The 27,272-nt window shown below is 36.4% G+C and overlaps 1 protein-coding gene across 1 annotated transcript in view; it reads left to right on the top strand.

The window, feature by feature from the left end:
• Col19a1 (collagen type XIX alpha 1 chain) overlaps nt 1–26,319 on the top strand; it is a 321,254-nt gene extending 294,935 nt beyond the window's left edge. The window contains exons 47-51 of the mRNA XM_047558644.1: nt 1,646–1,816; nt 3,391–3,457; nt 19,460–19,588; nt 26,034–26,111; nt 26,192–26,319. Of these exons, the coding sequence (XP_047414600.1) occupies nt 1,646–1,816; nt 3,391–3,457; nt 19,460–19,588; nt 26,034–26,111; nt 26,192–26,319 (573 nt within the window). The remainder of the gene's footprint in view (nt 1–1,645; nt 1,817–3,390; nt 3,458–19,459; nt 19,589–26,033; nt 26,112–26,191) is intronic.
• The last annotated feature ends 953 nt before the right edge of the window (nt 26,320–27,272 follow it).

Raw genomic sequence — 27,272 nt, 5'->3', positions numbered from 1 at the left:
CCCTCCGCCTCCTGGAGGGAATATAAGTGGGCAGTGGGCAGGGGCGCGACAGTAAGAGCAGCAGCTAGCAGAAAGAAGCAGAGTAGAAGCCACTAGCCGAAAGGAAGAAGAAAAGGCAGCAAGCAGATAGAAGCAGCTTGCAGAGAGAAGCAGCAGGCAGCGGGGGAAGGCAGATCACAGAGCGGATAATTGAGAACACACCTCTAGATCACAGATAGGTAGATCGCAGTATGCGGGACGCATCACTAAGAAGCACCTCAGATAGACACACCCTTAGTTCACAGGATGCAGGACGCACCTTATAGAAGAAGCAGCAGAACTAAGAAGAAATAGATCTCTGATAAGCATAGAAGCCTCTCTTTCTCTATAACTTTCTCTCTAAGCAAAGTTTCTCTTCCTCTAAGCAAAGCCTATCTTTCTCTCAAAGTCTCTCTTCCTCTATAAATTAGTGAATATAGGAAAAATAGTTTATTTCCAGGCCCCTCCAATAAATACCTGCGCAATTGTTGCCGCGGGCGACGACACAGATACATTTTTATAACTAAGATACAGTAGACCAATATTAGAGTTATCTGTTTTCTCTTTGTATATGGCTTCTATCTCCTCATCCTGTGATCACAAAAGGTGTCTATAATTGTTCATTTATTTTCATTGTTTAAAACCAAGACAATACAGTTTGTCCTGTTGCAAAATAATTACAAATGAAAGACTAATGTGATGAAATACAGGGCAACCTCAAGCACCAGTTCATCTTATTTGGTGTGGCCATCACCTCCTGGAATTGTGCAACTAAATATTTGAAAGACTATAACTGAAGCACCCACTGTGTGTGCACTCTCTTCTTCTCTTGCATATAGCAGTGGACATATTGCAGCATAAAAGGCATTAAGGAAACTTCATCATCAAATTCAGGAACATCTAATATGATCTTGTTCCTAAATTTTTTTACATCTTACTCAACAAATTTTCTTGTAGTTCATTTATGCCATTGAGTAAATTATCTCAGTGACAACCCTCCTGTTCAGGCAACTGCTTTGAAACATTACAAAGGCTCTCTCATCTCTCACCTTCACAGCTGTCTGTATTTAGGACACAGTGAACACATACATGTGCACACACAAACAGATAAGACACAAGTAGAGAAGACAAACCCAAAGAGTCTAATAAAGGTCAAAAGGGAGTGCAGGGAGAGGGAAAAAATGAAAGCTCATTATATAGGAGAGGTTTTGAGTGTCCTGAAGATTTTCTACATGAAAGATCTGCGATGAGATCCCACTGGCAATCTTCCTTTATTATTTTGAAGGAGACCCAGGCCTAAAGTGACAGCTGGTATTGACTTTCTGAAATGCCATCATTCAGGATGGCACTGAGTACAACTCTTTTCGTCACTAACAATTATATCTTGAGTGCTTCCACGGTGCAGACATTGTTCCCAGCACTACTTGGGTTAATTCATGTATTTCTCAACAATGCCTAGTTGGTAGATACTATTAATATTCCTGTAAGAAAGGAAGCTGGGGCACAAAGCTTAAGTCACTTATCCAAGGTCCAGTAGTAAATAAATGCCACTATGAATCCAGAAACTTTGTTCTAAGCCACAACTGATGAGGTTGTAGAAAAGATCTTTTTTTTTTTCCTCCAACAGGGTGACCAGGGAATCCCAGGAGACAGAGGTCCACAAGGTGAACGGGGAAAACCAGGCCTTACAGGCCTGAAGGGAGCTGTAGGTCCCATGGGGCCACCAGGAAACAAGGGATCCATGGGATCCCCCGGCCACCAAGGCCCTCCAGGATCCCCAGGCATCCCAGGCCCTCCGGTAAGTGGTGCTGAGTCCTTGGGGAGCTCCCAGCTTTTATCAACCACGTACCTCATTTATAATGAAAGCAACAATAATGCTTTTTAAAATATGCAAAATACTCTTAAACTGGTCTGTTATTTGAAGTTTCGTGCCAGATCTTCTAAGCCTTATCATGCATTGCCTCACTTGATCTTCACAACCCATCTGAGAGGAGTGTCTTTCCATTCCATTTTTATAAATGCAGAAACAAAGCCGAGTTGCCCAAGGACAGAGAATCATTAAGTAGGTTGAACCCAGGTCTGGCTGACTCCAAATCATGTAATGATTCTCCTTATACAACACAGAAACCATGTCTGTTTCACATGAGAACTCTATTCTGTCCAAAATCAGAACCACAAATCTGCCTTAAAGGAGAAGCCATAGTTCAAGAAAGAATGTTTAAAGAAGCCCGTATCTTTGTCAACATCCTCAGGAGGACTGGTGGGTGGCTATTCCGGAGAGAAGTTTAATCTGAAAACATCTGTGTCAGGAAGAAACAAGGATCCTAGAGTGAAATAGGGGAGTTAAAGACATCCTTTCCTCAGACTAATACCAAATGCAGCACAAAACTAAGCATTCCCACAATCTTCATAGTGCTTTCTTTTTACCCTAACCTCCACTTGAATAAAATCTGAATAACTCGAACTCTTGGTGCTGTGTCAATAACTGGTATTAGGTATATCCATTCAAGTTCATTTGTCCTAGATATAGTGAAAGTATGATAATCGAATAGGGCATTCTTGAAACTCTTCTGTCCAACAAAATCATCAACATATGAGCCCATCATGTCATTTGGATTCTAATTGAGTTACTAGTATAAATAAGCTAGCACCATAGTGTCGAGAAAATCCACGACATTATTATAACCACATACCCAGGCACAGAGTGGAAACAGGATGAAGGAATTTGTGAAGAATGATGGGCCACCTACCATAACTTCTATAAATTAGGGTTCACTAATTATAGAGAAGAGGCATTTTTCATTCAGAAAATTGCTTAATACATTTAATGCTTATAATATGTAAATTATAGAATTGTCATGAAGTGGGCAAATTTTATTTTTTCAGAAATAAAATATTTTAAAGAATAATCCAGCATACTTTAAATTCTCTTCCAGGTTCTCTCCTTTAAGGATATTATAATATCCTTAAATATCAGTTAGATAAGGACTTTGCCTGTGCAAGGAATGGGTTAGAAGTTGAATTGTAGTTGAGATAGGAACATCAAGATAATACTATTTAGGTTAACTTTATAAAATGAAGTAACAGAAACTTTCCTAACTGTATGAAGCTAGTTTCTCCATTAATAGAAAATGTGTCCATATCACTGAATACCATTCCAATCCACAGATTTTAAAGCAATTATGCACTTCAACTTATTCCCTGAATTTGTTCAAGTTATTTATTGTCCAGTACAGTCAATTGCCAAAAGCATTTTGCTTGATAAATGTATCTCTACAAAAGTTTCAAGTGTGCATGCCAACTCAATATTTCTATTCTTAATTCATTTGTGCTACACTCTATTTTAATAGACTCATCTTTTTCCTTCTTTAGGCTGATGCAGTTTCATTTGAAGAAATAAAGAAGTATATTAATCAAGAGGTTCAAAGGATTTTCGAAGGTTAGGTTTACTTTATAACCTTTCTAAATTTTCACCAATTCCCACTACTATGAAGAATCCCCTGAGCAACATTCTTGAAAGATAACAGCAAAATGTTTCTATTGGGCAGCCCATTTTATGGTGGAGCAGCTCTGACACAAAATTCTTCCTTGCATTCAGTTAAATTTGCCTCCCTGAAATATCTTGGCATTGTGTTGGTTTGTAAGGCAACACAGGTAAAATATCTTCTATTCCTACGACCGCTTTCGGGGTGTTATTCAATGTCCCTCTTGCTCTTCATTTTACTCTTCTATGGAGAAAACGTGACTAGCTTAGTGTGTAAATAGCCCTTATTACCAGAAATATTTTCATCAAGGCAGATTAGCCTTTTGAGCTGGATCAGGGTCAGAACACTATACCTACTAACCACACTCACCTGCCACCTATTTGTATATGGGTGGCAGCTAAGCATAATTTTTTTTTTTTACATTTTAATAGTTCTAAAAATCAAAAGAAGAATCTCTCATGATATGTGAAAATGACCTGAAATTCAAATTTGTGTCTGTAAATAAGGAGTCATTGGAACATGGCCATGTTTATTCCTTTACATATTTTCTCTGACTTTTTCATACTAAAAAGGCAGAATGGAGTAGTTGAAACAGATCGTAAAGCCAAGTAAAAAATTAAATATTTACTATCTGGCCCTTTACAGAGAAAGTTTTATGACCCCTGCTCTAGACACTAATTTAGCCCGAGGTAACATTTTTTTCCAAGCAACCATATCATACTATTAATATTTTGAGTTTAACAACCCTAGGTCTTCCTTATCGATTTTTTTTTAAATTTAGGTGTTTTCTCATTGTAGACTGTTTATTCTGAAAAACTAAGTATGTGATCTTATGGTTATTCATATTAAATTTCGAGTGATTCATGCTCATGCCTTGTTCCAACCTGAAGGTATCTTTTGGAACACTCTTACAGGGCAAGTGGGCCAACCCTCATAACTGTGTCAGATCTAAATTTTATAAGCATGTCATCATTCTAGTTATTGATAGAAATGTTGAATTAAAGGTTGAGAATCAAGGATTAAGCTTTTCTAAATGTCATTGGATTCCTTCTGGCCACTTGCAAATCATCTATTTGTCTATTGTTTAGTAGTCCAAATCCACATGGTTATTCTAAAATTCAATACATTTCTTTGTCTATTCACAAGGATATCACATGATTTTGTGAAATGATTTGCTAAACGTCAAGATCACTCAAGATTAATAAAGTGGAAATTATTTGTCTTTTGCGATTAAATCCACATTGGCTCTCCTGGTTCCTACTTCCACTGCTAGTCTTTATAAGCCAAAAATAGATTGAATTTCATAAGGAGTAAAATAATAAACCCCAAGTCTATCTTCATTTTTTTTTCTGCTCCAAACAAGGAATCAGCTATTCTACAATGAACCCTGATTATTTTTAATTGTAATTAGCATTAGAAACTAAAGTCTCACTGTTTGGGTGCACATTATCTTGTTTCACAGGAGATAGAGCAGGGTCACACTGAGACTTTTAGCTGCATCAGTAACAGAACAGAAAAAAATAAGAGCTAGTACAGCATCATAGCAAGATAAATAAAATATCCACCATCTATTACTCCACAGCAGGACAAGGGAAAGTGCACACTGATAAGGGTTAAAGAGTCCCAGAAACCTCTAAGCTCAGATACAATCCTGGAAATAGAAAGTTTTGTGGCCCTTTGCAGACTTCCAGATTAAATAGATAAGAGGCCTAAAATTGGCAGAGTAGTCTGGTTTTGGGAAAGAATCCACTTCATCTTCAGGCAAATCCCCAGGGTACTGTAGCCAGGAGCCATCCTGAGAGAAACTTACTGCCTGAATTTAGACTACTTGAAGGGTCAGAAACCTCTACATGGCCCCATCACTAGGACCCCACAGATGTTCCTGCACTACTCAGCAGGTAGCTGCCTTTTGAGCCAGATCTGGCTGGGTGGAGTGACCTGACATAGACCCACTGAGAGGGCTGCACAGTAGAGTAGGGGTGCATTGTGATGCAGAGGCAGCCACCCACAAGAACTGGGGGATCAGGGAGCCTGCCCTCAGAGACAAGAGCTGTGGTTAGTCACATACAGTTTCCTGAGGGTACTTACCAGTAACAAGACAGCTGCCTGCAAGTTCCTACCACCCTCCCCACAATCCTGTACACAGTGGAGAAAAAATTCAGTTTCTACTGTTCCCCACACACAGAGCAGTGTTGAGGCAGTTTTGAACAACACTACCACAACCCCAGCCCTAAGACACCCAGCCTAAGAAGATCCAGAGATAAACTGCCCAGCAGTGGCCATGTTCCACCCTCCCTGGCTCCTGTGAGCATCTCAGCTGAGAGGAACGTTACCCAGTCATAACCCAGTCCTACTCAATCCCTGCTGGGCAATACAGTTAAAAGAAAAGCATCCAGCTATCTCCCACCCTTGAAGTACACAGCCTGAGAAGTTTCAGAGAGGAACTTCCCTGGCACCAGCCACATTCTCCTGCAAGCACCTCAGCTGAGAGGAATTTTGTCCAGTGCCAGCAGTGACCCAATCCTGCTCCATCCCTGGTATGCACAACTGAAAAACTTCATGGGAGTAGAGCCCCCAATTACCACCATGTTTCCAGGCATGAACAGCCTAGGGGATCTGAGGTCCTGCTCCTAGGCAGACATGCCCATAGTAGTAGCAGAGAGGAAAAACAACTTTTTGTGCCATTGCACCTATACAGGTCCCCTGCATTCGTCACCCCTATACATTGTCTGACAAGACAGCATGAGTGCCACAAAGAGGGTTCTGTGATTCCTGCCTCTGGCCATGAATGACCTAGGCCCACACTAGTATCTAAGCAGAGTTCAAGAACCTCAGGCTCCTCATCACTACTGGAGCAGCCAATACCAGAAACACTTTCATATAAAAAGGCCAATATCCACAATGCCTACAAAAATTCCATCACCTAATAGAGGCCACTACTCCCATTGCAGGGGTAATCACATAGGGTACAACCATACACTCTCTACACTACATCTGTCTGAATTGCTAGAGTGTCCTCACTCTTGCATAACCCACAGAAATGGTGTTTTTATCCAAATCCAGTACAGTATTTGCTATTCTCAGATTCACTAATCAAGTCAATGAAGTTGCAGGAAGATTACACTGTGCTGCACAACTGGAAATAAACTCAATATTGCATAACAAATTGATACCCCAAGACACATCTTTAGGAGATAGTCACTAAGGCCTTCTCACAAAAGTGGTAGAATCCATTTCATCAGATGTGCAATGCTCCATATAGAAACACAAGAAATATAGGAAAAATGGTAATAGGATACTAAAGGTCATAACTCTCTAGTAACAGATTCCTTAGATATCAGATTGGATGATATGACTGAAAATTAGTTTAAAAGATGTTTTTAAAAGCTCAATTAGATCCAAGAGAATATAGAGAATTTAAAATTAGACATGCAATCAGAAAGACAATGCAGGACATGAGTGAGAAATTTAGCAAAGAAGTTTCAAAAAAGAACCCTTCATAAATCTTGAAAATGAAGAACTTTATAAGCTTGATAAATTCAGCTGGAAGCCTCAACAAAAGACTAGATCAAGTGGAAAAAATAATATCAGAGGTTGAAGACAAGTCTTTTGAAATATCACATTCATGCTGAAATAAAATAACAATGAAAAGAGCATACAAGGTCTTTGGGACATAATTAAAAGATCAAGCATCTACATCATCAGCATATACAAAAGGAAAAAAATAAAAGATTAAGGGCATAGAAAATCTATTCAATAAAATAATAGCAGAAAGCTTCTTGACAGGCATGGACATCCAGGTACAAGACCCATATAACCCCAAATAGACATTTCTGGTCATGATCTTCACCACAACATATCATAATCAAACTGTCAAAAGTATAGGACGACTAGGGGCGGTGACACATACCTGTAATCCCATCAATTCAGGAGGCTAAGGCAAGAGGATCACAAGTTGGAAACCAGCCTCAGCAACTTAGTGTGACCCTGTCTCAAAATAAAAAATAAAAATAAAAAGGGTTGGAAATTCCTCAGAAAACTCAGAATGGAACCACCATTTTACCCAGCTATCCCACTCCTCGGTCTATACCCAACGAACTTAAAATCAGCATATTACAGTGATGCAGCCACATCAATGTTTATAGTAGCACAACTCACAATAGCTAAACTATGGAGTCAACCTAGGTTCCCTTCAACAGGTAAATGGATAAAAAAGATGTGTTATATATATATATATATACAATATAATATTACTCATCCTTAAAGAAAAATGAAATTATAGCCAATAAATTGATGGAGCTGGAGAACATCATACTAAGCAAAATAAGTCAATCCCTCCCAAAAAAAACCAAAGGCCAAATGTCTTCTCTGATACGCAGATGCTAATTCACAATAAGGGGAGGGCTAGGGAAAAATAGAGTTACTTGAGATTAGGTTGATGGGAGTGAAGAGAGGGGAAGGCGGTATGGGGATAGGAAGGAGAGTAGAATCAATCAGACATTATTACCCTATGTACATATATAACTATAAAAATGGCAGGATTCTACATCATGTACAATAAGAATAGAAATTATACTCCACCTACATATGATATATCAAAGGGCATTCTACTGCCATGTATAACTAATTAGAACAAATAAAAAATAAAACAAAAGGTTTGGGATGTATCTCAGTGGTAAAGCAGCCCATGTTCAATTCCCAGTACTGCAAAAAAAAAAAAGCAAAAAGAAAGTACAAGACAAAGAATTTTTAAATCTGCAATAGTGCCCAGTCACATTTAAAAGTAAACCCATTGGACTAACAGAAAATCTTTAAGAAGAATCCCTATAGACCATGAGGATATATTACTTCAAATTCTGAAAGAAAAATAGCTGCCAACAAAGATTACTACATCCAGCAAGGCTTTTTCTTTCAGAATTGGATAAATAAAGACATACCAAGATAAGCAAAAACTAAGTCATTTATGAGCACCAGACTAACCTTTGTAGATGCTTAAAGGAATCCTAAACTCAGCAGTGAAAGAAAAATAACCACCATCATAATAGCATTTGCAAATGTACATCCCACAAGAAGAATAGATACACAATAAGAAATAGAAAAGAATGAAACACTATCCATACAGTAAACCATCAAACCACAAAGACAAAAGAGGATGACTCGGAGAAAGAATATTCTAAACAACCGGAAGAAAACAAAATGATAGGTACAAGTCCATACCTTTCATTAATAACTGTGAATGTAGATGATCTTAATTCTTCAGTTAAATGATATGGACTGGCTGAATGGATCCAAAGATAAGACCCAACAATATGCTGCCTACAAGAAATTCACATTAGTAAGGACACACAGACTGAAAGTCAAAGGATGAAAAATGCTAGTCCAAGCAAATGGAATCTGAAAACAAAGAAGCCATATTTAAATCTGACAAAACACACTTTAAACAAAAACAGTAAGAAAAGACAAAGAGAGTCACTAATGATTGAGGGTCAAATCATCAAGAAATAACAATTATAAATTTTTATACACTGAATAATAGAGCACTTAATTTTATAAATCAAACATTATTAAACCTAAAGGGAGAGAAAGGCTCCAGTACAATAATAGTTAGGAATTTCAGTACCCCACTTTGACCAAGGGATAGGTCATCTAGACCAGGTTAAAAAAAATTTTTTTTTAAAAAGCAGTTAAACCACATTATGGATCAAATGGACTTACCAGTTATTTACAGAACATTCAACACAATACCTGCAAAATACACATTCATTTCATCAGTGCATGGAATTTTCTCTGCAATAGAATGAAGACACAGAACAATTCTTAAATTTTAATAATTGAAATTATATACTATATCTTTTCTGATCACAATGGAATAAAACTGGAAATCAACAACATGAGAAACTTTAGAAATTATTCAAATGGATACTGAACAATGCACTCTTGAATAGTGTTATCATTGAGGAAGTCAAAAGGAAAATTTTTAAATTCTTTGAAACAAATGAAAATGAAAATAAAACATACCAAAACCTATAGGAAACAATGAAAACAGGGGAAGTTCATAATAATGAGTTCCTACATTTAAAAAAATACAGAAATCTAAAACAAGCTAATAATGCATCTCAAAATCTTAGAGGAACAAGAACAATTTGTATATACAATTAGTAGGAGAAATAATAAAGGTCAAGCAAAAATAAATGAAATAGAGTCTTAAAAAACAACACAAAAATCAATGAAGAACTAGTTATTTGAAAAGTTAAACTAAATTGACAAACCTACAGTTAGACTAACCAAATAAAGAAGACCCAAATAAAACTAGAAATGAAAAAGTATACATTACAATTTATACTACAGAAATTCAAAAGATCGTTAGGGATTATTTTGAAAAAATATATGCTAGTAAGTTAGGAAAATCTAGAAGAAATGGAGAAATTTCTGAATATACATGACCTACCAAAATTGAACAAAGAATATTTTAAAAACTGAACAGACCATTAAAAAGTACTGAGATTGAATTTGTAATAAAAAGTCTCCCAACAAAGAAAATTCCAGGACTGAATGGCTTCACTGCTGGATTTTATGAAACTTGAGAAATAACTCTGATACTTCTCAAACTATTCTATAGGATTGAAAGGGAGGGAACCCTTTCAATGAGGCCAACTTTATTCTGTCACCAAAACCCAACAAAGACAGAAGAAAAGAGAGAAGTATAGAACAATATCCCTGATTAACATAGTTGCAAAAATCCTCAACCAAACACTGGCAAATTTAATTCAACAGCACATCAAAAAGATTTTACACCATGATCAAGTTGGTTTCATTCTAGGGCTACAAGAATGGTTCAATGTATGCAAAGCACAGTATAGCCCATAAATACAAGGATAAAAATCACATGATCATCTCAATAGTTGTAGAAAAAGCTTTTGATAAAATTCAACATTGCTTTATGATAAAAGCTCTGAACAAATTAGCTAAAAAGAATTATACCTCAACATAATAAAGGTTATATGTAACAAACCCATATCAAACATCATACTGAATGGGATAGAACTGAAAGAATTTTCTCTAAGATCAGGAGAAGACAATGTGTCCACTCTTGCCAATCTTACTCAATATGGTACTAGAAAGTTTAGCCAGAGCAATTAGACAAGAGAAAGAAATAAAGGGCACACAAATAAGAAAGTCAGTCAAATTTTTTCTGATGTTTCCACACACAGAAAAGCCCAAAGTCAAAAGATTGTTAGAACTGATAATAAATTAAAGCAGTAGGATACAAAAATCAGTAGTGTGGTTTTTTTTTTTTTTTTTGTAAACCAATAAAGAACTCTCTAGAAATAAACAAAGAAAGCGATCCCACTCACAGTAGCCACAAAATAAAATATCTAGTAGTAAACCTAGGAAGTAAAAGACCTCTATGATGAAAATTACAAAAATAATTAGAATTGAAAGGTGAATATAATCCCCCACCCCTATTTCATGAATTGGAAGAATTAAAATTGTTAAAATATTCACAGTATCCAAAGATCTACAGATTCAAAGCAATCACTATCTAAATTCCAATGTCATTTTCAAAGAGAATTCTTCAAAAACAATCCTCAAATTCATATGAATGCACCAAAGATTCCAAATAACCAAAGCAATCTTGAGCAAAACTATCAAAGCTAGATGTATAACAATACCTGATTTTAATATATACTACAAACCCACAATAACAACAACAAAAAACACCAACCTGGTATTGTCATTAAAAACAGACACACAAACAATGGGAAATAATGGAGAATATAGAAATCTATGCATTGACAGCCAACTGAGTCTTGACAAAGGTACTAAAACATACATTGGAAAAAGCACAACCTGTTTAACAAATTGTGCTTGGAAAAACTGGATAACCACATCCTAAAGACTGAAGCATGACCCCTGTCTCTCACTCTATACAAAAATCAACTTGAAATGTAAGACCTGAAACTACTAAAGAGAAGCATAAGGGAAACATTGCAAGATATTGGCACAGATAATGAGTTTCTGATTGGAAGTCACAGGAAACAGGAGCAAAAAAATTGACAGATGCAATTACAGAAACTAAAAATCTTATGCAAGGAAACAACAGAGTGAAGAGAACCTATTGAATGGGAGAAAATATATGCCAGCTAGTCATCTGACAAAGGATTAATATCTAGGATCTATAAATTTAAAAACTTACTCAAGTTATTCAATTTAAAAATGAGTAAATTACATGAACAGTTACTTCTCAAAAGAAATAAAAATGATCAATAAACATGAAAAAATGCCCAATCATTAACCATCAGGGAAATGCAATCAAAACTACAATGACACATCATCTCACCACAGTTAGAATGACTATTACCAAAAACAAAAGAAGTGCTGGTGGAGAATATAGAGCAAAAGGAACACTTTTATACTACTGGTGAGAGTATAAATTAGTAAAGCCATTAGGGAAATGGAGGTTCCTGAAAAGCTAAAAATATAACTACCATATGATGTAGCTATCTCACTCCAGAGTATATATCCAAAGGAAATAAAGTCGGCATACAAAGGAGGTACCTGTGTACCCATGTTTATTGGGGCATTCAAAAGAGTTAAGAAATGGAACCAGCTAAGGCATCCATCAACAAATGAATGGGTAAATATGTATATTATATACATGTATATGTGTGTATATGCAGTGGAGCCATGAACAATAAAATTCAGCAGTAAAGAATAAAATTCTGTCATTTGTAGAAAAATGAATGGAACTGGAGGACATTATATTAAAATAAGGCAGACACAGTAAAACAAGTGACGAGCTTTGTCTCTATGTCTGTCTCTCTCTCTTTCATATGTGGAGACTTAAAAAAAAAAAAAAAAAAAAAAAAAAAAAAAAAAAACCTGAGAGTAACACCTTTAGTTGACCTCCACCATGAAAAGGATAATTCCAGCAATTATGTTTGGAACTGCAACCCAAATTTCTCCTTTCACTCCTTATTTCCATGGGCTCTAGTATCATTAATTATCTTTTATCTCAGGAAACTTTGATGTTGAACTTCAATTTCTTAAAAGTTTTTAGACAAAGTCTTACTTAATTCAGTATTAGTTCAACTTTTTGAAGACTGATTAAGAATGCCAGAAAATATAACCAAGCAGTATAAAAAGATGTGTAGAGATATAGGAGGTGTTCATTTTGTAAGTCCAGAGAACACTGGATAGAAGCATGGGCTCTGGCAGCCTGTCCTGCAGCACAAAAGACACTTGGCACTTTTCCTAGAGAAGGCCCATGCTGCCACTCTTAAGCCATTCTGCAGTTACTCCTATTGATGGCTGTTGGTCTCCTGAGAAGGGAGGTCAGGAGAACTGAGCCACTGTTCATCTCTCCTGGGCAGGCTCACCAGCTTGCACTTTCCGAGTAGTGACTCCTCTAAGACTTCATCCTTTGCCTGAGTTCCTGCCCCTTCTTCTTCTGAGTTACTCCCTATCTGGAAGCTGACAGCAGGTGCTGAGTCTCTTCCCTGGCTTCTTCCCCATTCTTTCTCCTGCCTCTCAGTCTGTTCCAACCTGCTAGATCCAGGTGAGTGACTGCACACATTCCCCGACCCCAAGAACCAGTGCTCCATCAGAAGCCACTGATGTCTTAGCCTCACAACAATATTCCAAAGAGAACCTAAAGGAAATATTTTTCTCTTGAAACTCCAAGATCTGAGGCTTTATATGATATTCTTCTTTTTATCTCTCTTGACACCAGTTCAGCAAAATTGTCTTCTCCCAAACAAAATTATACCTGAAACCCAGAATTTAGTTATTTAGCACTTAAGTTAATTTGTCCCAAGATCATTTCAATTCAGTCCATTTGATTTTCCACTTAAAAGTCACCTTTTCTATGGCTTCTGAACACCATTTACAAAAAAGGAAAAAGAAAAACTCCATTTTCACAAATCAGTGCTCCAAGGTCACAGCCCCTTTTCAAAAAGCTTTCTCTTTAAAAGCAAAGATTAATTTTCACATATTAAAACAGTTACAGTTAAGTAGCACAGTAAAGTGCTACAGTTCAGTAGTGCCCATCCACCTCCCTTTCTCTTAGCAATTTCACAAGAGACAGTGTGAATGACAGCTCATACTTAGCTCTGTCTATGCACGCCTGCAATCCACAGCCTTGGGAGCAATTATCTCTGTTGAGCAGGTCACAGGCTGAAAGCAGGGCCTGAGAGAGTCCTCGGGAGATCCTGCTGTCTCACTTTATTATCCCAGGTGTTCATATGGGAGCCTCTATAGAAACCCTATGCCAGTACCCAAAACATGGGGCTTTTCAATTGCCTTTGACCCCTTGGATTCAACAATCACAGATGTCACACCTGGGCCTATTTTCCAGGCCACTAAACCCTTTTTCAACTTCCTGATACCTCTTCCCAAACCTAGCCATGGAGGGAGGTATCTTTCCACCAGGCTCAAGGCTAGGTTCCAGTTGGATAACACCCACATATACATCCACTTCAAAGTTAGATTAAACTCCAATTTGATTGACCAACAGGTCAAGGTCTTTTGCAAGCAAAGTAACTACACAGGGCAGAAACAGATGCCTTCCATGTGTTAGAAACTTTTGACTTTATGAGGACTTTGCAGCTGCCAAAGATGCTCCCCACATCTTATATTTCTCAGATCTGCTCTTAACAGATCTGAGAAGTATAATTCTTGATAAGACACCACCCTAGTCTACATGGGAATTTATTTCAACATTCAGTAATAATTTACAAACCTATGCAAGAATGTGTGCAAACATCGTTTTTCATTCTTTAGACATGCCTGAGACTCACAAGGTCACAACTGCAACTGGGAGAAAGGAAGGTTAGGGTTTTGTCCTTGTACAATGATGTTTCCAGATTTCCAGCATTCAGGAAATTCCTTATGTTTTCTCCATTTTTCATACATATATTTCACATACATATGAATGTGTGTGAATATATATCATCCTGTTCTCTTATTTCAGGGTTGTAACATCTGTCCTCTGTATATACATATTTATATATATATATACATATCAGAAATATGGTTTTAAATACATTTTCCACAACATAGTATGTTTCTTCTTACTCATTGCTTCCTGGTTTGGAGGGACTGACATTCAATTGATAGAATTTCCTCAACAAACAATAATCCTTGATTGTCTGTTCATACCCAAGTGTGGGTTCTAAAAATTTGATTGAAAGTTGTGAGTGAACAGCAGGGCTTCACTGTAGGGTCACTAGCTGGACTTTTAAGTTGGGGGACCTCAATTTCAGTATCTAAGTCTCTCAGAGTTCAGACTCCTCAATGGAGACACTTCCACTTCCTGCCTGGTTACCAACTCTGCAGGAAGCATGTAAATGTACACTTAGTTTCCTTTCTCTGATATGGAATCCAGAGTCTCAGTGGCATCTGGGGTCCTAATGTAGAGATGGTCTCTTTGCCCTTTTCAGATGATAAACCTTCAGGCTTTACTGGGGCTAGGGAAAGGCAACTGCCCATCCATTTGGGGTAGAAAGTGGAATTTAAAGATTTGAAAAAAAACCAACTTTCAACCAGTTCTCCTTTACCCTCACTTCCCGTGGAAGTTGTACTGCCAATTCCTGGGCCTCTTAAGGATTTTGTGGCGTCAGATTGTTTCTCAACTTTCAGTATAAAGGTTCGGTTTGAATCCAAGTTACACGTCACACAGTCATCAAATTCTCAACTCCCCAAATTTTGTTTCTATTGTCTCATTTCATATACTCCCCATTCTTGTATTTATGCCTTTCTAAAAGTATCTTAGCACTGTTTATCAGGTATTTAGGAGGTTAAAAAAAATACATGTGTTCAATCCACCATCTATACCCATAATAATATTTCAAAGCAACATGCTTACAAAGGAGCAAAGAAGTGTGCCAAAAATAAATGTGGTAGTAACCTTTGGAAATGATGAACCACAAAATAAATGTGAATCCACATGATGCTGTTGAATTAACAATTAAAATGAAACTAAGAAGTTAGATACCATAAGAAATTACTCTTCTGATACTTCTTCCCCTTAAGAGAAAACTATATGTAATTTTGGTTTCCATATTTAGGAGACATATGGGAAAACCCTTGAAAAATTAAATCAAAAAGTGACTTACAAGATTATTAAGCCTATAAATAATAGTTATTTAACCTCAAGATTAAGAAATAACAATATTGTCAAGTATATGACTGATTTCCCAAGGGAAATATTCCATAACTACTATTTGCATAATGGAGTAACAAAAGAAAATAAATTGAAGTTATACTAAGAAAATGGGTAATTAAACATTTGAGCAGTAGGAGAAAAAGAATTTCATAGAGTCATGAATTCCCTCTATGTAACAGAAGATAGACATGAACCAGAAGACATCTGAATGTCTCTTCCTACTCTGAATAATGTAATTTATCATCACATTAATGTCTTTTTCCAAGGAAGCCAAGCCACTGGTCTGTTTGTTAGATTGCTGTGGTTCTGCCTTGGCAGATGGAATGTGTGTGTTTGGTTTATGTACACCTCTAATCTAAACTCTTTAATTTCCTGCCTCATTAGAAAGCATAGCCAAAAACAGTTTAATTGACTTAAGATCCCTGAAAACAGAGGAAAGGCAATTAAGATAACAGGATTTTACAATTCATTTAGATGCTCAGAAACATATTATTTTAAATTATAGAGCATTAGGGTAGGGTTCAGAAGAGGCAATTAGCCTTATGCTAAATGTCTGTTTCTGAAAGTATCTTAAAGTCAGATAATTTATAGCTAGATTTAAATTGTTTTGCTAAAAATATTAAAAACCACCCAAAGCAAAATACTTGTAAATTCAGTTCATACATTAAAGGGAAAAAATTAGTACTGTGAATATTTGTGTTTAGACATTGAATGCATTCAAAGACATTTCAAATAATAGTCAAATACATAAATTAAGTGCAGAACAACACTATGCATTTCAAAATGTGAACATTGAAGTTCATGCTATAGAAAACGGTTTATAATATATGATTAATTTACATGCACAATGATTTGCAACACTATAATTGCATGTTAATTACATGTTCATTTCATCTATTGATTTACTGGAATGAAATATATTAACATCAATGAAACATCCAGGCAGAAAACATTTTATGAGAAGGCAAATGATTTAATGTCATTTCTTGCTATGAGCATTATCAGATCCACATTGTCTTGCAGTTGTCATTAAATCTGTGATGTTTCCATTCTGCTTACTTTCTGACTTAGGATGCGAGGGTAGTAACCTCTGATCATACAACTAATGTTCAACATCTTTTGGGATTTTTTCCCTTAATTCTCAATGAAAAATTTTTAAGTTAACTTCCTAGTTTAAAGGCCTACATTGTTTCTATTTTTTTTCAATTGAAAGTCCATAGGAAAGCAAGTGTTAAACCAAAGTAATTTATCAAATTTGTAAAAGATGGATATCTAAGTGAAACATATCTTTGCAGTTCAACTTTTTAATGAACTAAAATGAGCGAGAAGACTGAAGATAATTGAAGTAATTTCTTACAAAGTCTGCATGATCTGGCCTGTGTGCTTTCTAACCAGTAGCTATAGTTCCTAGTATGTTGCCATCATTTGGTCTTTATTTAGGAAAAAAAAAAAACAACCACTAACTTCATCTGTAAGAAACTCTTCTGGGAAGATTTATCTGAAGGAAACCCAGCCTGGTGTTTTTACATATAATATTTCTTATTATACTCCACATATTCTTGAAAAAATTGTCTCTACACTTTACAAATGAAATCACTTGAATTACTGAAAGATTTTGCTTTTTGAAGATACTGTGTGAAAAGAAACATCATTAATATGCCCCCCTCCAGTTTTCTATTTTAAAGCTAGTTACCCACAAATTAACTTGGATATATATATATGTGTATATCCAAGCTTATATCCCTGTATATAACATGTATATATGGTGACATATAAAAAATAAATAACCCAGTGATAGATTGTATTTATAATAGACCTTAACTGAATTAATGATTTTACCAAAATGAATTCCAAATAGTAGGAAAATATTGAATATGCTTGGGAGGCAAAATTTAACTGAATAATGGTCTATGTGGGATTAATAACCGAGAATTCAATAATGATGTGTAATTCTAAAGTGACCATTCAAAAAAGTAAATGAGAAGGAATATCTTGTAATTATATTAACTGATCCCTAATCTGTTCTATCAGACTTTTCCTAATCTGTTAAAGATCAACAAATAATCTTTATAGGACCTGGGCTTATAAAAACAGACAATAGTTCTTATTTAAATGATCATCTCTCCATGATTACAGAACAAGAGCACTTAAAGCAGAAAGTATAAAATCTGTAACACAAAGTCCTGCTTTTATTTAGCAAATTCAGTTAATATATCTTGTTCAAAAACTTAAATTGAAAATTCTTCCATTTTCATATTTATATTTCCTTAGACTTTATTTTCAGTATACTATAAATTTCATGAATATACCAACTTACTAAAATGTATGCTTTCATCTAAAACCCTATGACTAATAACTGAGTATTAATAGTTGCCACCCAGGGTGCCCACAGTAAAGGTGCTTCCACCAATAGTGGCCGAGCTGGCCTTGAGGAGCCACCTTGAGTGCTTTCTACCTACCTGAATCCTTTCTCCAGGATCTCAAAGAACAGAGTTAGGCTTCAGGCAGTTTGGTGAATAAAGGACAATGACACATTCCTTGAGAAATCATCATTGCTTACTTCAAAAGTATTTAACTCACAAAAAGATTTTTGTATCTTTAGTCAACATTTTTAAGTGTACTGTATAATGCCAGTTTCCCATAACTTGTGTGTTCTTAACTTCTTTCTTCAGGTTCACAGAAATGTACAAAAGTATTTTATTTTCACTGTGCCTACAGCTAGAATTCAGAGAGGATGCTCTTTTGTACCAATGCTGATTTTCCCCCCTTTGGCCAAATCAGAGTCCTTCTAAAACCCTGATTGAATAAGGGTTCATTAACTAGAAATCTAACCAGAAGTGAATAATAAGGGTATCTAAGAAGATGTCTTCTTTAAAAAGTAAATTAGTTATTGACAAGGTACAATATTTGCCCACTATAAAGCTTAAATAGTGAAGTCAGTGAATGTGGAGCTAATGGCAATATTTTCAATAAACAAATCTTTATTTTTAATGCATTTTCGTTCAAGGATAACAATGGTCATATATCATATGAGTTGCCTGTTGCTGCAAAAGAAAACACCTACAGATGTCAGTGGTTTACAACAATAAACATTCTTTAAGTTACATTTTCCATGAATCAGGGACTTGAAGGTTGCTTAGTTGTGTCATTCTAGGTCCAAATCTATAATGAAGGTACAGTAAGGCTATCATTCAGGGCTGCAGCCATTTGAAGTCTTGATTGGGGATGATCTGCCTCTAAATGCATACACATGACTGTTGGCAAGTGACATCAATTCCTCTCCATGGGGGACTTCTTGAGTGATCTTACTACATGGCAGCTGGCTTCCTCAGCAACTAGGAAGCCATGGTATTTCTCTAGTTGCACATTATCAGTTCTGGTTTTTTCTATTCATAAGAAAACTCAGCCCTCACTCCCAACTTTGGGAGTGTCAAACAATCTGTGAACATATTTTAAATCATCACATATTTACAACATTATTGCAAAGTGCTTTAAAGTTATTAAAACCATTTTGTAATGGGAACCTAAATTCTCTCCACAGTCATAACCAGAAGTTAATTAGATTTCAGACTAGTGTTCTATCCACTAACCTACTTCATTTCAGGAGCCCTGAGAATTCAAAGCCTCTGAGCAACACAACTGTGTAATTGATTTTATGTCTTAAAAATATTTTGTAGTCAGAAATCAGATGTGCTTAAATTTGAAATTGAATTCTAAATTTCATGTAGAATCTTTTGAAAAAAATCGACAAAAATATTTATTACATATTTTTTTTCTTTCATAAATGAAGAGAGGATGGCTGTGTTTCTATCCCAGCTCAAGCTACCAGCAGCAATGTTGGCTGCTCAAGCTCATGGGAGGCCTGGTCCACCAGGAAAGGATGGGTTACCTGGGCCACCAGGAGACCCTGGACCCCAAGGTAAGTCCTCAAGTGTAATATTTGTTTACCAAATTTTAATCCCCGGTGTTTATAAGATGCTAATTACAGTTTATATATAAAATATAGAATAACTTGTTAATATTTGACTTTCTAGAAGTAAATACTTCAAATTTAATTACCTACTATTCTAATTGCATTTTAAAAATATTTAGTACAACAATAACAGCAATGTGTGCTTTCATATCATTATTAATGAATCTTATGGTTCTTTATACCTCCTTTTAGCTCTAAGTTGACAAGACTCATTAGAATCTTAAGGAGACTGAGAGACTTAGAAGATTCTACTACAAATAGTCTCCTTGGTCCAAAGTATATTTGGAGGAAATTTTAGAATCCTTCTGCTATAATAGAGCTTAGAGATAGCAACTCTTGAACTTTAAAGAACCCTCAGTAATTTCTACAGTCATTAAAGCCAAACTTAATTAGCAAAAAAAAAAAAAAAATTGTTCCATTGACGACAACTTGATAAGAGACATGATCCTAAATTTGGCTTGACTAAATGATTCTGATAAGGTTATATTGTAGAATATGGTTAGCAGTCAGCAAAGTGGTCAAATAGGCATAGGTTTATAAGAGTCACAAATTTTGATAAGGAAATACCAAATTCAGTGAGTACATACCACAAAAGGCAAGACCAGAGTAACTGAAGGGACAGCTTCACAAAGTTATTCTTAGGGATTCTGGGGGCAGTTTACCAGGGTCAGTTTGAATTCTAGAATCCATTTTCAGTCACCATGTACTCAAAATTAGCCCCAGCTGGCTCCACTTAGAGACATGACATTCCCCATTCCGGTTACACACAGAGATGACTAGACATACAGAAAAGCAGACACCCCAGTGAACTGGTTTCCAGATTTAACAGGACTATCCTGCCAGCCCTAAGCACAGACCTACCCCAGCAACCCTGCCTAGCAAAGTGGCAGGACCCCAGTCACCAGTGAACCAGTTCTGAGCTGCTGGGTGAAGTCCTGAAACTATTCCAACTCCCATGGTAGTGCTCTGTAAGCCACATGGGGAGGGAAGAGAATTTTCAGTGCTTCTTCCCTAGGTGACTCCAGATTGCATCCCTCGACTCACCAGAGACAGCTCCTCTCTTCCATAACAAGTGGCGTTTGGAGGTAACTGCCTCCTCACAAGATGCTTTTCAGGTCTGCAAAGATCATTATTTCCTGGGGCTATCCTTGTCATTGATTAGTTTGCTCACTTGCAGCTCCTGACCTGTTACACAGGGGACAAGCTAGAGTGGGTTGCCCCTGGCCCTTTTGCTAATCACCAAACTCCTAATAAAAGAAAACATATTTCATCTGATTATTTTGGAAGACAAGTGTCAGGTGAGTTTAATAGGGAGTTGAACGCAAGATCTGATCTCAAGGCTCAGCTTCACGATCACTCTAGTTTTCTACACACGTATCCTCCCTTTCTCTTAGATCATAGGGATGTTTGACAAATTGTTAGAGGAAAGAGCAAAATGTGGAATCAGAGATAGCCTTCTGTGTGTCCACTATTCATGGATGGTTATTATCTTTCACCTGTTGGGTCTGTTTTGAAGTCAGAGTATATGAGAACTGGAATGAAGATCTTGAAAACTCAACTGAAGATGCCTCAGATCACATGAAGAGCAAGCAGTACTAATAACAACAGAAGAAAACTTTGGACAGATTCTTCAAACATTGGTGATCTAAAAGAACAGGAAGAATGGAAAACTGACTGACCAGGGGAAACATCTTTGGAACTGGAGTTACCTGTTTTATACAAACACAGCTCCTGGAACCTTCCATGTGTCGGGAAAACCCGTCCATCAGTCAATTCCAAGTCAGCAGTATTAATGACGTTTTTGGAAACTTCTATTCATTGCTCCACTTGCCCTCCCTTTTCTAGAGATTTCTATGCTACTCTACCTACAAGACACTATAGACCACTTTGATTTTTCATAGGGCTTTTGGATGCAGTTCTTAAATTTGAAGAATTTTGCCATATGATTTCCAATTTTTTAAAACCAAGGTTTACCAAAATTGATCAAACTACTGTCCTTCCGTGGGGTTTCTGACAATAGATACATCTCTTCTACAACTTATTAGTTGTCTCCTCAACCTTTTAATCATTTGTTCAATTTTCAGAAATGCTACAGAAAAGAAATTGTAAAGAAAAATGAGATTCATTTTTATAGAAGTTTGCCTATGGTTAATGCTGTACTGATAATCCCATCTAAAGGAACAGAGAAATCTTACTGGGAAAAAAAAGTGAAAGTGTAGAAGAACAAGAAGAAAAGAAAACAAGGTTTCTTGCTGTTTGATTTCTGGTACCTCAACAGGAACGCAAAAGAAACTGAAGGGTTTTTCTTTGGTGGATAAATAAGTATGAAGTGCTCAGAAGATGAAGCCATGTGTATGACTTCAAAGCTTTGCTCTGTAGATTTAAATTTTTTTCTTGAAAGGGAAATCAAAAAAATGCATATGAAACCACTTCCTTAGTGACCATGCAAACCTGTTTGGTTGTCTGGACTGCTCCTCTTCATCCTGGTACAGCACAATTGAATTTGAGGAAGGGTCGAAGTAAGAAACAGCACAGAAAGGGAAAGGAAGTGGGGCTTCTATGTGGGACAGTGTGTTCTGCCCACTCGTGGATTCTATTTGATGGTGGCTTTTATGAATTTTCTAAAAGACATATGGTTCTTTCAGTGTTTGTAAGGAAAGAAAACCATCATTTAAAATTAAGTGGTTTGTTTTGAAACATGTACAATGGAGTCCTTTATTTGCTTCTTGTGTTTAGGGAAAGGCAAACACGTTAAGGGGCCTCATAAAGTTTCCTATGCTTATTCTTGAAGCAGGAGACTGTAGAAAGCAATGAGAAAATCAGTGTGTGACAAATAGAAGTATGCAATCCTGGTTGAAAAAGGGAGGTATACTCCTACTGAGACTCTGATAATGAAATCCTGTGGGTCCCCTCTCAGCACCTTGATCTTCTTAGTGAATAAGAGCAATTGGGTCACCTTTTTGCATTTTTTCTAAACTCTCAAAGGGGTCATTGTTGCTGTCTTTTTCAAATCAAAAGCATTTGCAGAGTTTTATTTTAGCCATTCCATTGAGGTCTGACTATTGCCTTCTCACTGTGCCTTGAGAGAACTTGCCATGGTGTTTGCACTTCAGGTGGGCAGCACCTGGTCTGATAGTGAGTGAGAATGTGCTACATCAGAATCAAAGAAGTCCTGAGAAGCATGATCCAACCAGGTTCTTCTCTACAAACAGAAGAGGCAAATTCTCCTGACACTTACTTTCTTGGATGAGTTTTTTGAGAAATAACTTTACTTAACCTCATTTTAAAACACAACTGCACAGTTACTTATCCACTGCTATGAAAACACTGAGGAATAAATACCACATTTGAAAGTCCTATTTGCTTCAGAAAGAACCCCACACATGGGGTTAGTAGGGAGGAAAAGACTCATCCATTCCATGTGCCCTCCATCAGTTTTAAAGGGATATTATGGGAGTAGTTGTTCTTATTTTTGAACTTTTAAAATTTAGGTATTATTGGCTTATAAATAAAGGAAAACCTGTTATTTGTAATCCAGTGGCCCATAGGATAGTTTATGTGACTGGCATGGATTTGACCTTTCAAATCTGTTACCAGTGGGGCCTTTTGTGAGTGTGGGCACAATGATTGAGGGGCAATGCCAACAATTAGTAGACCATAACCCGGGAAGCTAGACAACTTGTAAGGCATGAGGCACCCCAGCACATGAAGAATTGTTCTTCCAAAATGCCAATGATATCCTTTTTTCTGGCCTCCTTTGTCCAATAGTCATGTAGATGTACAGATGTGTAATTTTAAAAGTAAATCTCTGGAGTTAAAACTAAAATCTCCCTACTGGTAATAAATACAACCTACCTCCTGAAAAGTTACAAGCACCATGTTATACCAATGGCCAATACCTCTACATTCTTTCAGACATTGCTCTTCTGTTTCTGCCTTCCTACCTAAGCTACAGTGGTGTCAGACTGTCATACTGTGTACTTAAAATCTATGGAAATAGAGGTCTGCTTGCACATAGACCAGCCTCTTCCAAATTTAAAGAGGGGCCTACCCTAAAGAAGTGAAAGGCTAAATCCTAGAAAAGGAGAAAATGTAATGATTTTGTTAGCACTCCTATCTGATAGTTCGTTATGAAGCAATTATAAAATAAGATCCTATGACTTTACAGCAGTTTGGAACCTTATTAGGAAATTCAAAAGTAGAAAGCACTACTGTGTTTGTGCAATTCAATGGCTTAATCTGTTACTAACAGGTAGTTATTAACCTAATGAACTGGGAAATTTGTACAAAGAAATTGTTACAGCTGACAGGAGGAGGGTAAATGTGACCTTATTATACAAATAAATTATACAAATTATCGTTTTTTTTTTTGTTTTGTTTTGTGATACCATGTGCCCCGTAATCCATGTGGAATAATGTATTTTTTGCATTATATTAAAATCTGAACATTGAATTTAAACTAAACTGGTAGTTTGTTTAGCTTTTGAAAAATAGGTGTTTTTTGTTTTTAGTTGTAGATATATTTTTCATTTGGAATTGATAATCCTCTTGTTAATCAAAAATTCACATATCTTTTCTTATTTTTCTTCCTCTTTTTTTAGTCTATTAAGTACTTATTGAGATAGCTTGAGATAGCTTGACAATCCTTATGTGATACAAAGACCTGGGTTGAACTATTAAATAAACCTCAGGCAATAAATGTTATTTTACTCCAGAAATGCTTAAATAATGGATTTAGAAAGTGCTTTGAAGTGGCCCTAAGTTCAGCCTTTCATGTGGTTCACATATGCTAAATGAAAGCCACTTAAATCCTGGAACTGTTTTAAATTTGAAAATTTGAATAAGTATCAACTTAGGATATTGTGCCACATGTTCAAGCCCCTGTTCTTTCTAGTATCTAGGCTTGTATTGATCATCTTTAACATTGTTTTCAGATATGAATGTGTGAAATGTCCTGCTTTTCCCAACTATTACTGTAGCTGTGAAACTCTTACAGCTCAGAGCCTTTTCTCCAAATTATTATACAAATGCCAACATATTTCTTTATTATTTATCTGTTATTCCATTATGTTCACATTCATGGACAGGTCACACCTATAGAGTAAAGAAATAATGGTGTGGTAATTACATTGCTGTTGTGATTTAGATAATGTGTACACTGTGTGGCCAAGTCAGAATTGACCATGGTAACCCCAAAACTAATGTCTAACTCTCAACAGCAATGGGAAAAAAATATACATGCTCTTCTTAAATTTTCTCCTCCCATCATGTTCTGTTATAATGACAAATCTTTATGACAAAACACAGTCAATTTAGGGCCCACTGTTTCCTACTGAGATGCTGTCCTACTTAAATCCTTCCTGTGTATGTTCATGGTTCTGTGTGATTGCTGTGTTTACTCAGGACTAGGAACAATGTTTAAGCTATTGTATAAGCATGAAAAAATAAAAAATAAAAACTATTTACCATAGCTGTGAAACTCTTACAGCTCAGAGCCTTTTCTTCAAATTATTATATGAATGCCAATATGCAAAACATATAAGCATGTTTGGGGCTTTTATAAAGCACAAATAAGGGCTCCCAGGGTACAAATTGCTTTGAAATATCTAGGTCAGGCAACAAGAAGCATATTCTAGAATCAAAATGATTTTGTCTTTTTTTTTTTTTTTTTTGCCTCCAGGAACTTTTTATTTTTCTAGAAAGTAGAAGACCATAAGTTGGTTCAGGACAAACATATACACAGATCTTAGACCTAATTCATTTTTGTTAAAGGGTGTGTGTGTGTTGGGGATGGAGTCCAGGGCCTTGCATATTCTAGGCAAGTACTGAGCTACACACCCACAACCTTGCTATAGTATCTTAAGATGATGAAGTATACTTGGGATGATCCCTAAATCTTCCCTTGTTTTCTAGCATTGTTGAATCTCCTGGTCCTTTGGTGTTATAAAAAACCAGGTTAAAACATGGGGTTGCTGTTCTAATTTTATTATAAAAATATATTGTATTGTTCTGGTCAGCAATTTGAACAAAGACCTGACTCAAGATGAACTGACTCACATATACTTTTGCTGTCATTTATTGAAATCATGAGCTGTTTGTTCCTTTAATTTCCTTTATTTGATAATCAAATAAAATCCAGAGTCTTGTATTATCTTGTCCTAATGTTAAACAGAACTTTTCTAGTATGCTTCTTTTATTTAGCCTGTCCTACCCTCCAAAGTTCCTGTTGAAGAGAACTCATACACCTTGTCGTTGTCATTTGAAAGAGATACATGATTTATGTTAAGTGAAGAAATCACATAAACATCATGATTCTGAAAATGGTTCTTATATGTGCTATGTTGCCATAGAGCACTCTTACTTTTTCTGACTCTTTTTATCTCTTCCTTAGGTTACCGAGGACAAAAGGGAGAAAGAGGTGAACCTGGAATTGGGCTGCCAGGGAGTCCAGGTGTTCCTGGGACTTCAGGTAATGATTCATGTTGACTATAGGGAAAGAGAATGGATAGAATGTGCTCTGCATTCTAACAGGGTCTTTTATTTCATTAGCTATGGGTTTGCCAGGCTCACCAGGTGCCCCAGGACCCCAGGGCCCCCCAGGACCCAGTGGAAAATGTAACCCAGAAGATTGCCTCCATCCTGTGTCTCATGCCCATCAGCGGGCAGGTGGGAAATGAGTACACCTGAGGAAGACTCGGTTCCTGGTGATACCTCCTTGCCCTTGGAGCTATCTTAATTCTGCCAAACTCTCAGTTTGTGGGCTGCTTTTCTTTTCTTTTTAAAATTTCACTGTAGGTCAGATATTAAATGTGAAAGTTTGAATCCTGTTCCTACAATAATTGCAAATTACTATTTTGGATTTTCCCCAAATTCATTCCACATTTTGCCTTATCAATACTGATTTTTATTCAGTTTTATATGAAACATGCAAGCAAATCTTGTCATTAGTTCTTCAAAAAAGGCATCATATGATTTGGTAGACTGATGATGATGTAAATTTTATAGACTTGTCAACATGTGATTGACCTTTGATCTCTGAATTCTAAAGTTTCAGACTTGAAGTTTCTTAGCATTTAAATTTAGTGTCATTGCTAAAAATTTTGTCAACTTTCTTGTGCATTTCTCCTGTTGACCTTTCTTGATTACTTTTACAAGAATTCTTATGCCATCTTACATCCATCCTACTTATGCAGAAAAATATTTAGGCAATAAGAGCTTCACTTTATAACTATGCTTTGGAAAAAATACAGGAGACTATTTTATCAGGAAGCCCAAAAGCTCACCATAGCCAAGAGCTGAAGTGATTTTGTTTATTCTTTATATAATGAACTTAATTCAAAGCAATCACTACTGGCATGAAAACATACTGCATGGGGAGAAAAAAGGAACAAAGTGCCAATTATTTAAGAGTCCCACAAGAAAGCCTAGCCCTCTGTTTCCCCTTCACTGAGTTCTTATTTAGTGAGGAGAGGAATGCTATTTTCCCTAAGAGGTGTTTGTTGGTGAAGGCACGGAGCCATCTTTGGTATTCGTGAAGCTTTAATGGCCTCAACAAGATCTTTGAGCCCCTGTACCTGTTATCCTTTTGACCTCATGACCCTCAGACTTTAAGACAAGAACCAGCCACCAG

This window comes from Sciurus carolinensis, chromosome 7 (genome assembly GCF_902686445.1).
Source record: "Sciurus carolinensis chromosome 7, mSciCar1.2, whole genome shotgun sequence".
Classification (NCBI taxonomy): Eukaryota; Metazoa; Chordata; class Mammalia; order Rodentia; family Sciuridae; genus Sciurus; species Sciurus carolinensis.
This window is presented reverse-complemented; position numbering and strand designations above follow the sequence as displayed.